The 13,385-nt window shown below is 40.5% G+C and overlaps 1 protein-coding gene across 13 annotated transcripts in view; it reads right to left on the bottom strand.

Moving 5' to 3' along the window:
* Positions 1-13,385, bottom strand: part of osbpl8 (oxysterol binding protein like 8) — a 169,847-nt gene that overhangs the window by 55,901 nt on the left and 100,561 nt on the right. The window contains exons 1-2 of one of the 13 annotated variants that reach the window (XM_033037982.1): positions 5,260-5,370; positions 2,936-3,288 (exon numbers count right to left, since the gene is read on the bottom strand). The exons of 9 other annotated variants lie outside the window; for them this stretch is intronic. In XM_033037982.1, the coding sequence (XP_032893873.1) occupies positions 2,936-3,077 (142 nt within the window). In that variant the 5' untranslated portion in view covers positions 3,078-3,288; positions 5,260-5,370. Of the gene's footprint in view, positions 1-2,935; positions 3,292-5,084; positions 5,222-5,259; positions 5,371-13,385 lie in introns of those variants that run through there. 3 more of the 13 variants (XM_033037983.1, XM_033037984.1, XM_033037988.1) reach the window with 3 other exon arrangements.

Raw genomic sequence — 13,385 nt, 5'->3', positions numbered from 1 at the left:
TTTCTTCACTTTCTTGAGTATTTAAAACCAAAACAAATAAACCCGTTCATTAATTTCCAAAAAGGTTTTAGATTTATTCAAAATGACTGTGTTTGGACATCACATAATATCTGGAGACCCCCAAACACTCGAGTTAGAGAAGAGAGATTGTTGACACATGATGGAAGGAGACACAGAATTGAGTGATTTGATCTTCAGGCCTGGAAAATCTCAGCTTATAGATACCACAATGAAAGCCCTTCCCCCATATGGTGTGACTGAATGACCACCCAAAATATCAAGAGAAGGCTGGCCATTGTATTTCTGGGGGGAAACACAGAGTGCTGGAGGAGCTCGGCGGCTCGGGCAGCATCTATGGAATGAACGGACAGACGACATTTCAGGTCAGGATCCTTCTTTAGACTGATTCTGAAGGATCTTGACCCGAAACGTCATCTGCCTATTCCCTCCACAGATTCTGTCTAAGCTGCCGAGTTTCTCCAGCGCTCTGTGTTTTGATCAAGATTCCAGCATCTGCAGTTCCTTGTGTCTTTATTTCTGTTGGAGCCAGAATAGTCATTTGTCACACTGGATGTTCCACTACATCCCGGAGTACTTACGTAGATAATATTTAAATTTGCAAACTAACATCAGCACCATAAAAGCTTCACACTCACTTTGACAATTGCAAGAATGGATATCAGTTTTGACTATATGGTTATCTACTGTGTACTTCAATGCCAACCACTTACAAAGATAAATACTGTCACATTTATCGTAAACAGATGAAGTGAAGTAACTGAATGAGAGTAACACATTTTAGTTACTAACTTTCAACCCGTGGTTTTGTCAATTATCAATGTAATGATTTTACTTCTACAGAAAATGCAATTGATAATTAAACAAGTATTCATTTTGCATTGATTTTGCTAAGTATTAAAGGAATAAAAAACATTGTGTGCAATGACTATTATGTTTAGCAATTCAATATTCATCAGAAGAAGGAAACTAATTTTTTTAATTTATTTGTTCCTGGCTTGTGGACACTGATATTAATGCTGGCATCCATTACCCAACTGCAATAGCCTCTGAAATCACTGTCAATTAAGACCACATTAGTGGTGTCTCGAGTCACATCTGTGAAATAGTTAACTAGGCAGGTATGGGTTCTTACAACAATCTAGTAGTTTTGTGATTACTGGGCAGCCTTTCTGTTTAAAGTTTCAGATTTATTCAATGGATAGAATTTAAATTCCCCAACTACCAAGAAGGGATTTGAATGGATACTCTGGATCAACATTCCAGGATTCTGATTCCTAGTCCAGTGACTTTCCCCCACCCTACCGTCCCTTGTTCCTGTGTCATTTCACATGGTCTAGTCTTCAGGTTTTTTTGAGTTTTGAGATACATCATGGAAACAGGCCCACCTTCGGCCCACCAAATCCACGTCAACAATCGATCACCCTTTCACACTAGTTCTATGTTATTCCACTTTCCCATCCACTCCATATACACTAGGCAATTCGACATTAAACTCGACTTGATAAACATTCTTTTGACAACAGTGTTAGACTTTAGATTTTTAGAGATACAGCGCGACATCAGGCCCTTTGGCCCACCGAGTCCGCGCCGACCAGCGATCACCCTGTAAACAAGCACTTTCCTACACACTAGGGACAATTTACAATTTTACCAAAGCCAATTAACCGACAAACCTGTACATCTTTGGAATGTGGGAGGAAACCGGAGCAGCCGGGGAAAATCCACCCAGAGAAAACACACTCGGTCATAGGGAGAACGTACAAACTCCGTCCAGATATCATTCCTATTCAGGATCCAATCTAGATCTCTGGCGCTGTAAGGCAGCATCTCTAACGCTGTGTGATAGTTAGACTAATCTCCTCACCAAATCGTGTCCCTTGACCTTGCAAATCTGTCAAACTGACATTATACCAACTGGCATCCATACCCAAGTGGCTTTTCCATACAATCTTTCCTTTTGCCTTCAAAAAACAGCGTCCCTTATTGCAATCTATTCTCCAAAGGCAGCAAAATAGTCAGCATTTCAGAGGCACTATTCCAATGCAAAGAATTCTTAATGACTCTGAAACTAAATCAGTGTCATGTATGGAGAGCAACAAAAATGTGAACAAAAGTAACAAATGTTAAAGATGCAAAAGCAACAGAGCATAAAAAATTAAGAATGATTTCAGAGGTCATGTAAATATGTACCCTGTGGAATTACTCACTACTTTGCTAGACCCACTAAAAATTAAGATCTTTCTCTTCCTGAATACAACATATAAAATTGTTATTGCTGGGGTTTCCCTGAATAATAAAGGAAACTTACACACTTAAAACCACCCAGAAACCACTTCCAGCTAACCGTTTGTTGTTTTTGTCATAAAATTGCAGCTGACAGTTGGCTTGTCATTTGCTGTAGGCAAAATTATAGCAGCAAAGATTTATTTGCTTATTGAAAGATGGGCTCCACTTTTGCCCAATGCCAGTTTGAGGGAGAATTGTAAATCAGTAAGTGTGCCAAAGCCATAGCTTTACACATCAATATAAAAATGCCCCGAGTTAAATTAGATACAATGCTTGCAGATTGTTGAATTATTTAGTCTCCTGTAACTGTCACAAGGAAGTAAATCTATCCCGATTAATGAACATTTCCTTAAATGCTTCTTTCATTTTCAGTAAAGTAGCAATGCGTATTTAAGGGCTGCAAGTATTGCAGGTTCCCAAAATAAGACATTAAATAATTCAACAAACAAAATGATTTGTGAGCATTTCAATTCGAGCTGGCACAACAGAGTTACAGTTTTGTTTATGTCCTTCGGATTCCATACCAAATCTAAACTATTGTGATCACATTGTGCTTTTAGCTTTTTTTTTTTAATGCTAGTTCAAAAACCTGCAAGCTGCTGTGAGGGAAACAAAAGATGCTACAAACCTGATATTATTGGAGCAAGCTCATTGTAGCCACCGAAAGAAGCGTTTCTGATGAGTTTTCGTCCGTCAATACGGGATGACAGCACACTTGGGAGCCCGGCACACAGGGAAAACCTGCGGCGTGCCAGGTTTTCTTCCTTCATGTTTTGGTAGTTGTGTCTGAGTCACAGGTTTACTCGTACACTGAAATCAGTGTGCTGCTAAGGTGGAGGCTGTAGCAACTGCAGCCGCGAGGCTACTAATGAATGGCTGAGCAACTAAAGGAACACGCTGGCTCCTGAGAACGAGATGAGCCACTGTACACAACTCCCAGCAACTGGACCACAAAGTGACGACACATTTGCAGCAGCGCGGCTGTAGATAAATAACCACCTTGAATTTAGAAGACACTCAGTTTATTTGCTCAGATCCAAATCATTCACACTCGCTTTTGAACTCTAAGTATAATAAGTACATCAGACCCACGAAGGGTCCCAACCTGAAATGTCACCTATCCATGTTTTCCAGAGATACTGCCTGATCTGCTGAGTTACCTCAGCACTTTGTAATCCTGCATTTGCAGTTCCTCGTTTCTCTATAATATTGCAAATATTGCTGAAATCTATTGAGCATCTAATCTTTCTATACCCATCATTAAACTCATAAGAATTCCCATTTAACCTACTGAAAGTGTACACCCGAGTATCTCATGAAGATTGGATATGGCTTGGCCCATGGCGATCAACAACTAACTGATGTTCAATCTTTATGTATAAATAACCTGAATTCTCGCCCCATTGTTTTAAGGGAAGGTTCATGTTCAAAATTGGGATTGCCTAAACATCTGTGGGCTCTAACAGAGAAACATTTGCAAAGGTTCACTTTGCAAGTCATCACATGAAACAGAACATTCTAAATCATTGTGAACTACAATAGTCAACATACGGGGTGTGTTTAAAATATTGGATGATGGCACACACAAGACGTGTTGGGCCTTTTTCACACAAAAATTTGGCGTAATCCAACGCACAAACATCACAACATAAAGAGACAACATTCAGCTCATTGCGTCAATAGTGGGTCCTTTTTGTCAGAACTATTGAAATGTCGGTCTGCTCTACCACAGTCCTGTGTATCTGCTGCTGCTTCATTTAGGAATCTAATTTCCTTTCCGAAATCTCCACGGGCAAAGTATTTCTTACTCCAACATCTTGGCGCAGAGGAAATTCCTCCAAACCCTTTTTCCTTGCTCTCCAGGTATTTTAAATTAACATTCATTGCAACTATTGTTTCAATGAGAAGACAATAATATTTAATCATTCACTTCATCAGAGTTCAAAGTAATTTAAAAAAATGTTAATGTGTATCCTTTTGGGTCGCCTGCTCAACTTGATTCTCCCCATTCCACAGTTTTACATCCCTAACATAATCCAAGTGAATCTATACAGAATAAACTCCAGTGTTAACATGCTGTATTTACCATAGAGCAAACAGTGCTCCAAGTGCAGCCTGAACAATGTTTTGCACAGCTCTCAACAACGTTTCACCACCTCTCTCTCGTCTATCCTCTTTAACAAAAAAGCAAAATACTATCGGTATATTCCTGTGGTTTTATCTACCTTTGCTCTCACTTTATGAGAGATCTCCGGCATGTTTTGAACAGTCCTGCAACACTGAAACATTGAGATCTAATCCACATTTTCATGTCAAATTGTAGTCCCTGAACAACAACTTGTCAAAGCTTAGTCAAAATCAGATTACAAAATAAAATTTAGTTTCAAATAATCTTCAGTAATTTCTAAACAATACAGTTAACAATCCCATCACCAACTAGACAGAGCAGTCCTGACCTACCAACTACCTCATTGGAGACCTTCAGACTATCTTTAATCAGACTTTACCTTGCACTATAGGTTATTCTTTTCATCCTGTATCTGTACACTGTGGACAGCTCGATTGTAATAATTCATAGTCTTTCCGCTGACTGGATAGCAGGCAACAAAAAAGTTTTTTTTTTTTAAACTGTACCTCGGTACAAATGCCAATAAACTAAACTGAACGTACATCTTGATAAGAATTTTCCCCAGTTTCCTCAAGCTAAGTTAATTTACATCTGCTTTCAAGAAACATGGTTCCATTTCAGTTTGCAGAAACTGACTAAACGTACTCACACTTAAGGGTCTCGCCTTTTCCACTGAAACCAAGCTCGATAATTTTCTGTGTAGAAAATAAACCACTGTAAACCTACTTAACTATGCCCCTGCAGCCTGGTTAAACCAAAATAATCCACAGCCATTGGTCTAAAGGCAAGAGTTCTTCAAAGCACTTTATATATAAAATAATTACCAGTTTGACTAAGCCAATGGAATTAATTTCATTCTGTTATGACTAAGGACAGCTCGACTCCAAGTGCCAGCTGTTCTTGACATTCACCCTTCCCTTTTATTAAATAACACATCAGTTTAATCACATCAGCATTAGTATGAACTGTAAGTAGGTCAGATTTGACCTGCTTTTTAAATGGCAGGCATGGCAATGCTTAACACTAACCTGACAAGATATTATTCATCTTAACTGTTAATGTGCAAGGACATTTACATGTTTTATGTGAACATTTCCAAATGCAGACATCTATACTTATAGCATTTCAAAATATACCTGAACTGACTGTGTTAGTGGTTAAAAAGGCAATTTAAAAAAATCAGATTTAAAAAAAAGGCAATTCTCAGCAACTCAATTTAAGAACTCTCAACACATTGAAATCAGAGAAACAATGAGGACAGAAGTCATTCAGCCCATCTATGCTGGATCGGATATAACTATTGAATGTTTTATGCAGTTCTGAGATATATCCATAATTTTATTCCTTTTAGGTCTTCATCCAATTTCCTTTCCAATACTGCAATTGGACCTTTGCCAATCACCTTTTATTTAGCAGTTTTGGAAGGCCTGAAATAAATTACCACACGGGATAAAATAACATCAAAGCAAGTGGGATGGGAAGTAATATGGTGGTATGGTTTGAAGTTGTTCAATGGACAGAAAACTGTTCTAAGTCAGCAGGCCATTATCAGGTTGGGGAGCCTGAGTGTTTCCTAACCAGAAGCCTTGGATGAACCAGGAGATCCTCATTCTTCTGAGGACCAAAACCTGGGCATTCACGTTTGGTGATGCAGAGGTCTATAAGAAGTCTAGATACGACTTTGACAAGGCCATCAAAAAGGCCAAAAGGGACTTCCGCTTAAAGCTGGAGGATGGGGCGCATGTTCGGCACCTGTGGCAGGGCTTGAATGCCATCACCTCCTACAAGGTGAAATCAGGAGGCAGCTCAAGCAACAGCGAAGCATCACTGATGAGCTCAATGCGTTCTATGCACGCTTTGATAGGGATAACACTGATGTGTCTTCTTGAGCACCCATACACCCTGATGGTATTACAGTTGCAGTCACAGAGGCCGACATCAGAAGATCCTTCGGGGGGGTAGGGTGAACCCTCGGAAAGTGTCTGGACCTGATGGTATACCCGGTCGAGTTCTCTAAACCTGTGCAGACCAACTGGCAGAAATTTTCAACCTCTCACTACTGAGGTCTGAGGTTCCCACCTGCTTTAAGAGGGCTTCAATAATACCGGTGCCCAAGAAGAGTAAGGTGACGTGCATCAACAACTATCGACCAGTGGCACTAACCTCTGTGGTGATGAAGTGCTTTGAGATGTTGGTTATGGTGCATATCAACTCCTACCTCAACAAGAACCTCGACCCACTTCAGTTCGCCTAACATCACAACAGGTCAATGGAGGATGCGATCTCACTGGCTCTCCACTCCGCACTGCACCACTTGAACAATATAAACACTTACGTCAGGCTGTTGTTTATAGACTACAGCTCGGCGTTCAATACCATCATCCCCTCCAAGCTTGTTACCAACTTGTTGCAATTGGATCCTCGACTTCCTCATCCACAGACCACAGTCTGTTCGAATTGGCAGAAATACTTCTTCCTCATTAACAAACAGTACAGGAGAACCTCAAGGTTGCTCCACTCACGTGCTCAGCCCCCTGCTCTACTCACTCTATACTCTTGACTGTGTAGCCGGACACAGTGCGAATTCCATCTTCAAGTTCGCCGACGAATTACAGATGGTGATGAGTCAGAGTATAGAAGTGAGATCGACCAACTGACCAAATGGTGTCAGCACGGCAACCTGGCTCTAAATATCAGTAAAACCAATGAACTGATTGTGGACTTTGGAAGAGGAAGGATGAGGACCCACAATCCTGTTTATGGTCGAGAGAGTCAACAACTTCAAATTCCTGGGCATGAATATTTCTGAAGATCTTTCCTGGACCCAGCACACTGATGCAATTATAAATAAAGCACATCAACTCCTCTAATTCCTGAGAAGATTACGGAGATTCGGTATTTCAGAGAGGGTTCTCTTGAACTTCTACAGGTCTACAATAGAAATATAATGATTGGTTGCATCATGTCCTGGGTTGGCAACTTGAACACCCAGGAGTGGAAAAGGCTGCAAAATGTTGTGAACACTGCCCAGTCCATCACCGACTCTGACCTCCCCACCAAATAAGGGATTTATCGTAGTCTATGCCTCAAAAATAAGGGATTTATCAGAGTTGCAGCCAGCATCATCAGAGACCCACACCATCCAGGCCACACACTCATTCTACCCCTGCCATCAGGAAGAAGGTACAGGAGCCTGAAAACTGTAACGTCCAGGTTCAGGAACAGTGTCTTCCCTACAGCCATCAGGCTATTAAACACTACAAACTCAAATAAGCTCTGAACTACAATTGACTATTGCTATTATTATTATTGTTTGTTTTTTGAGTGTGTGTATATATACATATATACAGTGTGTGTGTGTGAGTGTGTTTGCGAGTATGTATATATATATGTATATATATGGGACATATGACAATAAAACACTCTTGACTACAGGTACAGGAGCCCGAGAACTGTAACCTTCAAGTTCAAGAACAACTTCTCCACGTCAACCACAGGCTCTTGAACCATCCAGAACAACCCTAATCACAACCCTACCTCAGCACCAAAGTACAGTGGACATCTTCCTGTTAATGTTCAACTACGTACTTTAGCTTGGACTGTCATGTTCCGATTTACCAAGAAAAAACACTAATTTATTTGCACGTTTATTTTGTTGTGTTGTTGCATTAATGGCCTATAAGCTGTAGGAAGAGAGAATTTCATTGTTTTGGTCCCAGTGCATGCTCTTGACTGGTTCTGAAACTTCAGCTGTTGACAATTAATATCAGTAAGTTGGATGAGGGACTTTCCAAATCCTGCAGTCAGTCGATTATTTGAAGTTGGGTAGCAATGTGGATTGGGAGAAGGTTGTGAAGACTTCATGGGAACATGGATAGGTTAAGTGAATTGGCAAGGATGTGAAAGATTAAATATAAAGTGGAAAATTGTGTGAGCATCTACCTTGATAATATTAAAGTGGTGTATTGGTTTTAGATTGTGAGAGACTGAAAAATGTGTTCCAATGGACCTGCGCTTCCTCACATATGGATCACTGAAAGCATTGGTGTTTATTGCAAGAGGATTTGAATACAAGGATAGGGACATCTTACTGCAATTAGGAGAGGGGAATTTAGCACACTGGACATGTGCCTCCCAGATTTTAGAAGAATGAGAGGAAGACTCATTGACACAGACAAAAGGTTTTGTGGAGCTTGAGAGGTAGATACTAGAATTCTGTTTCCTTGTCATGGTGTCTAGAAACAGGGAACATGGTCTCAAAATAAGGGGTCAGCTATTCAAAACAGAGGTGTGTTTTTTGAAGAGGATAATGAATCTTCAGAAATTTCTACATAGGAAGTTTCTAGAGGGTCAGTTGCCAAGTACATTCAAGATAGAAATCAACAGATTCCTTTAAAGGATACTGGGTTAATGCGGGAAAGTGGTACATAGGAAAGGAAAGCCCTGATCTTTGTAAATGCAGAGCAGGCACAAGAGGCCAAATGGCAAATTCCTGCTAATTCTTACGTATGTTGTTACTATCTTAAATATCTTAATCTTCTCTGTTCCAAGAAGAGCAATCTCAGCTCCTCCAGTTTTACCGTGGAACTTAAGCACTTCCTACGTGAAAACATTCCAGTAAATGTCCTCTACAATCTAAGGCTGGACACCTTCCTAAGGTCTGCCCGCAATAGAATATACTCCAGCTGATGCCCAACTTTACAAATAGGGAAAGTGCGGCAAAGTGGTGCAGCGGTAGAGTTGCGGCCTCACAGCGCCAGAGACCGAGTTCGATGCTAACTACGGGTGCTGTCTGTACGGAGTTAGTACGTTCTCCTTGTGACAGAATGGGTTTTCTCCCATATTCCAAAGATGTGCAGGTTTGGTGGTAAATGGCTTCTGCAAGTTGCCTCTAGTGTGCAGGGCAGAACTGGTGTACGGGTGATTGCCGGTCGGCACAGACTCGGTGGGCCAACGGGCCCGTTTCCACATGTATCTCTAAACTAAACTAAATGTACCATAGATTCCTTGCTTTTGATGTCTCTTCCTCTTCTAATGAAAATATCTCGGAGGCTTAACACTTGAATATTTTAATTTTAACAAATACAGGCATCCCCAAAGCACCAAGCAACAGATTAATATTTTAAATTTTTCAGTGGTAAAACTCAATGTCAAAACAAATAAATATCAACTGAACACTGCAGGCTCGATGCAAAGACAAACACATTGTACCAAAATTTGCATCATGCACTTTAACCAAGCTATGCAATTTATAAATTTTCTATTGACCCTTAGTGCCTGCTCTGCCATTTAATAAGATCAAAGCTTATCTTTTAACTTAGTAGCGGCATTTGTTACAGTGAAAAATAACAAAGAATCCGGGAATTATTGCAAAAATTGAGGAGTAGAATTTTTGTAAATCGAGTAACATCAAAGAACATCAAAATGTATCAATTGTGCACTCTACAAATATAACTATGTTAAAATTGGTAATTACGATAAATGCAGATTAGTTGAGACTTTGTTTGTGCGAAGGATCTGCAGATGCTGGTTTACACCGAAAACAGACACAAAATGCTGGAGGAACTCAGCGGGTCAGGCAGCATCTCTGGAGAAATGGAATAGGTGATAGGTGATGAAACATCCCCTATTCTTTTTCTCGATAGATGCTGCCTGACCCGCTGAGTTGCTACAGCATTTAGTGTCTATCTTAGTTGGGACTTTACCTTAATTATGTCCGCAAAAAAGATCTTCACATTTTTCATGTAATTACGAGCACTTAAAAAAAAAAAAAATTACACCCACTTACTTCTCTAGCCCTTTTTTTACCCCACTGTTGCATTGTGATTTTTCAGGAACCCATCCCTTTCATAAATAAAGAAATGGTTAGTAAATGAATCAAATATAAAATTTAAAATTCAAGACATGGATATGCTTAATATCCTGACTTGACCTATTGATATCCTCCTCAATGCTTTGTGTCGTCTACCATTTTGAAAGGTTGCCCTATGTATTCTGCTGAGGATTGTTGAAATGCATTGAAAAGAATGGTGGTACTATAATTGGCACTTTAGGATCACCGCTCATTAGATCCTTTGCACCACTTTTTGTTGAAGTCCATTTGTAACTTATGCCCGACATTTACAATGTCCGTACAGATTTGAAATTAACAAGTTTATTGTCGTACTTTACTAGAGACCTATTGAAAGTACAGATGTGCAGATGTACATTAAGTTAGATACATTCGACTTGCCTTCAACAAATCCATGTCAACTCATTTATTAGCTTATACTATTTCAAATGCCAATTAATTTTTCCTGGCTTACGGTTTTACTAGCTTCCTTGCAAGTACTCCTATTACATTAAAAAAAATGTAACAGAACACTTCAAATCTTTGTAGGCTTCATTCACAGTGTCATAATTTATTCAACAAATAAATAGGTTGTATTACAGATAACATTTCAGCGAGGATGCAAACTGCCCTATATTTTATTAAATGGCAGTGCATTGAGAACCTACCTTATTGAAGCTTAATTATTTTAACCAACAACATACAAACCAGAAGAGAAATTGATAAAAATATATTAATAACATTATTTGGTGGTGGTTCTTTGTGGCACAAAGAGAACAAGAATATATTTAGTTCACTTCAAACAGGATGAACATTTATACAACAGAAATTGGAGAAAGTGCATTATAACAAGAGAGTGTCAAATTAATAGACTTGCTTCCATGGCTTTAGCATGCCCCAAAGCAACTTGGAGCCAACAAACCAATTTAGAGCAAAAGTGCTGGAGGAACTCAGCAATTAAAGCAGCATCTGTGAAGCAAATGGACAGATGATGTTTTGGGTCGTGGCCCTTCATCAGACTGATTGGAGACAGTGGTAGAGAGAGTTAACAGGTTCAAGCACTTAGGCATACACAACTCTGATTATCTGTTGTGGGCTCAGCACATCGATGCAATCATGAGGAAAAGCTCACCAAAGTCCACAAACATCTTTCTTAAGTTTGAGGAGATTTACGTTGCTGAATACTCCATGAACTTGTGCAGTGAAGAGCATACGAACTGTTGCATCCGTTTGGATAATTCAAATGCCCAAGTATGAAGGAGGACACTGCAAATAGTGGTGGACATTGCATGTGCCATCATGGGTATTGACCTCCCCACCATTGAAGGGATCTACACATAACGTTGCCTCAAGTAGCTAATATCATCAAAGCCTGGCCGCACACTCTACTCGCAGTTACCATCGGGAAGGTGGAACAGGAGCTTGAAAATTTACCTCAAGATTCAAGAACAGCTTTGTCCCATCAACCATCATCTTCTTGAACTATCCTGCAACCCGAATCACAATGCTACCTCAGCACCGAAGTACAACGGACTTTGAATTACTATGTCCTTTGGTTTTAGCATTATCATGATCTTCCTGGTTTACAAGGAATAACTGATATTTTTTGTATACAAATTATTGTTGTTGCATCCAATGTGCCTGTAAAGCTGCAGAAAGTAAGAATTCCATTATCCCAGTTCATAATGGATGATATCCCAGTTGGTTTACCGTGCAGGCCGGAGAGGAGCAGCGAGAGCGAGTCTTGGCTGGAAGTAGGTGAGTCAGAGAGAAAGAAGATTTAAAAAGAGCATCAAATGCCCAGGTACGAGTAATTTACAAATTAGCCCTAAATTAGTTGATTAGGCAACAGATAAAGATGTGCTGCTGCAGCAAAGAGGCCTTGTTAAGGTGAAGTGCCTTGGTGAGTAAAGTGAGTCTACGTTGGTTGTCTAGGGGTCCTGTCTTTGCACATCTCACTTTTTCTCTTTCTTTCTCTTTTCTTTTCTTCTAATTCAAAGCTAAAAAGTCAAAATTGAAGCTGCACAATAACTGTATCATTTTATATGCCGTTTGTTCTACTCTTGTACATTTGCTTCTAATAAATAAAAATATTTTAAAAAAAAGAATAAAGTGTGAGTCTTTGGCTCGAGAGTCCGGCTCGGGGGGGCTGAGGCAAGGAAGCTACACTTGATTCAAAATTTGTGATTTTTTTGTCCACTGAGGAAATGGCAGGCAAGTTGGTACAGTGTGGTTCCTGCAGTATTTGGGAAGTCAGGGACACTGCTGGTGCTTCTGGAAACCACACATAATAATAATAATAATACATTTTATTTATGGGCGCCTTTCAAGAGTCTCAAGGACACCGTACAAAAATTTAGCAGGTAGAGGAAAAACATGTAAGGGGAATGAAATAAATAGTAGAGACATGACTAGTACACAAATTAAAGACAGAATTCAATTCAAAACACAATATGAGGCAATTCATGCACAGATGAAAAGGGACGGGGACGTGGGGCTAAGGATAGGCAGAGGTGAAGAGATGGGGCTTGAGGCGGGACTGGAAGATGGTGAGGGACACGGAATTGCGGATCAGTTGGGGGAGGGAGTTCCAGAGCCTGGGAGCTGCCCTGGAGAAGGCTCTGTCCCCAAAACTGCGGAGGTTGGACTTGTGGATGGAGAGGAGACCGGCTGATGTGGATCTGAGGGACCGTGAGGGTTGGTAGGGGGAGAGGAGATCAGTGAGATATGGGAGGGCCACATGGTGGAGGGCTTTGTAGGTGAGGACCAGGATTTTGTAAGTGATCCGGTGGGAGATGGGAAGCCAGTGAAGTTGTTTGAGGACTGGAGTGATGTGATGCCAGGATTTGGTGTGGGTGATGAGTCGGGCGGCTGCATTCTGGACCAGTTGGAGTCGGTTGATGTAGGTGGAGCGGATGCCAAGGAGAAGTGAGTTGCAATAGTCCAGTCGGGAGGAGATGAAGGCATGGATGAGTCTTTCAGCAGCGGGAGGTGTGAGAGAGGGTCTGAGTTTGGCGATGTTGCGGAGATGAAAGAAGGAGGTTTTAATGACATGGCGGATGTGAGGCTCAAGGGAGAGGGTGGAATCAAAGATCACGCCAAGGTTGCGGGCCTGGGGAG

This window comes from Amblyraja radiata, chromosome 19 (assembly GCF_010909765.2).
Source record: "Amblyraja radiata isolate CabotCenter1 chromosome 19, sAmbRad1.1.pri, whole genome shotgun sequence".
Lineage (NCBI taxonomy): Eukaryota > Metazoa > Chordata > Chondrichthyes > Rajiformes > Rajidae > Amblyraja > Amblyraja radiata.
Note: the sequence above shows the minus strand (reverse complement) of the source record. Positions and strands in the feature narration are given on the sequence as shown.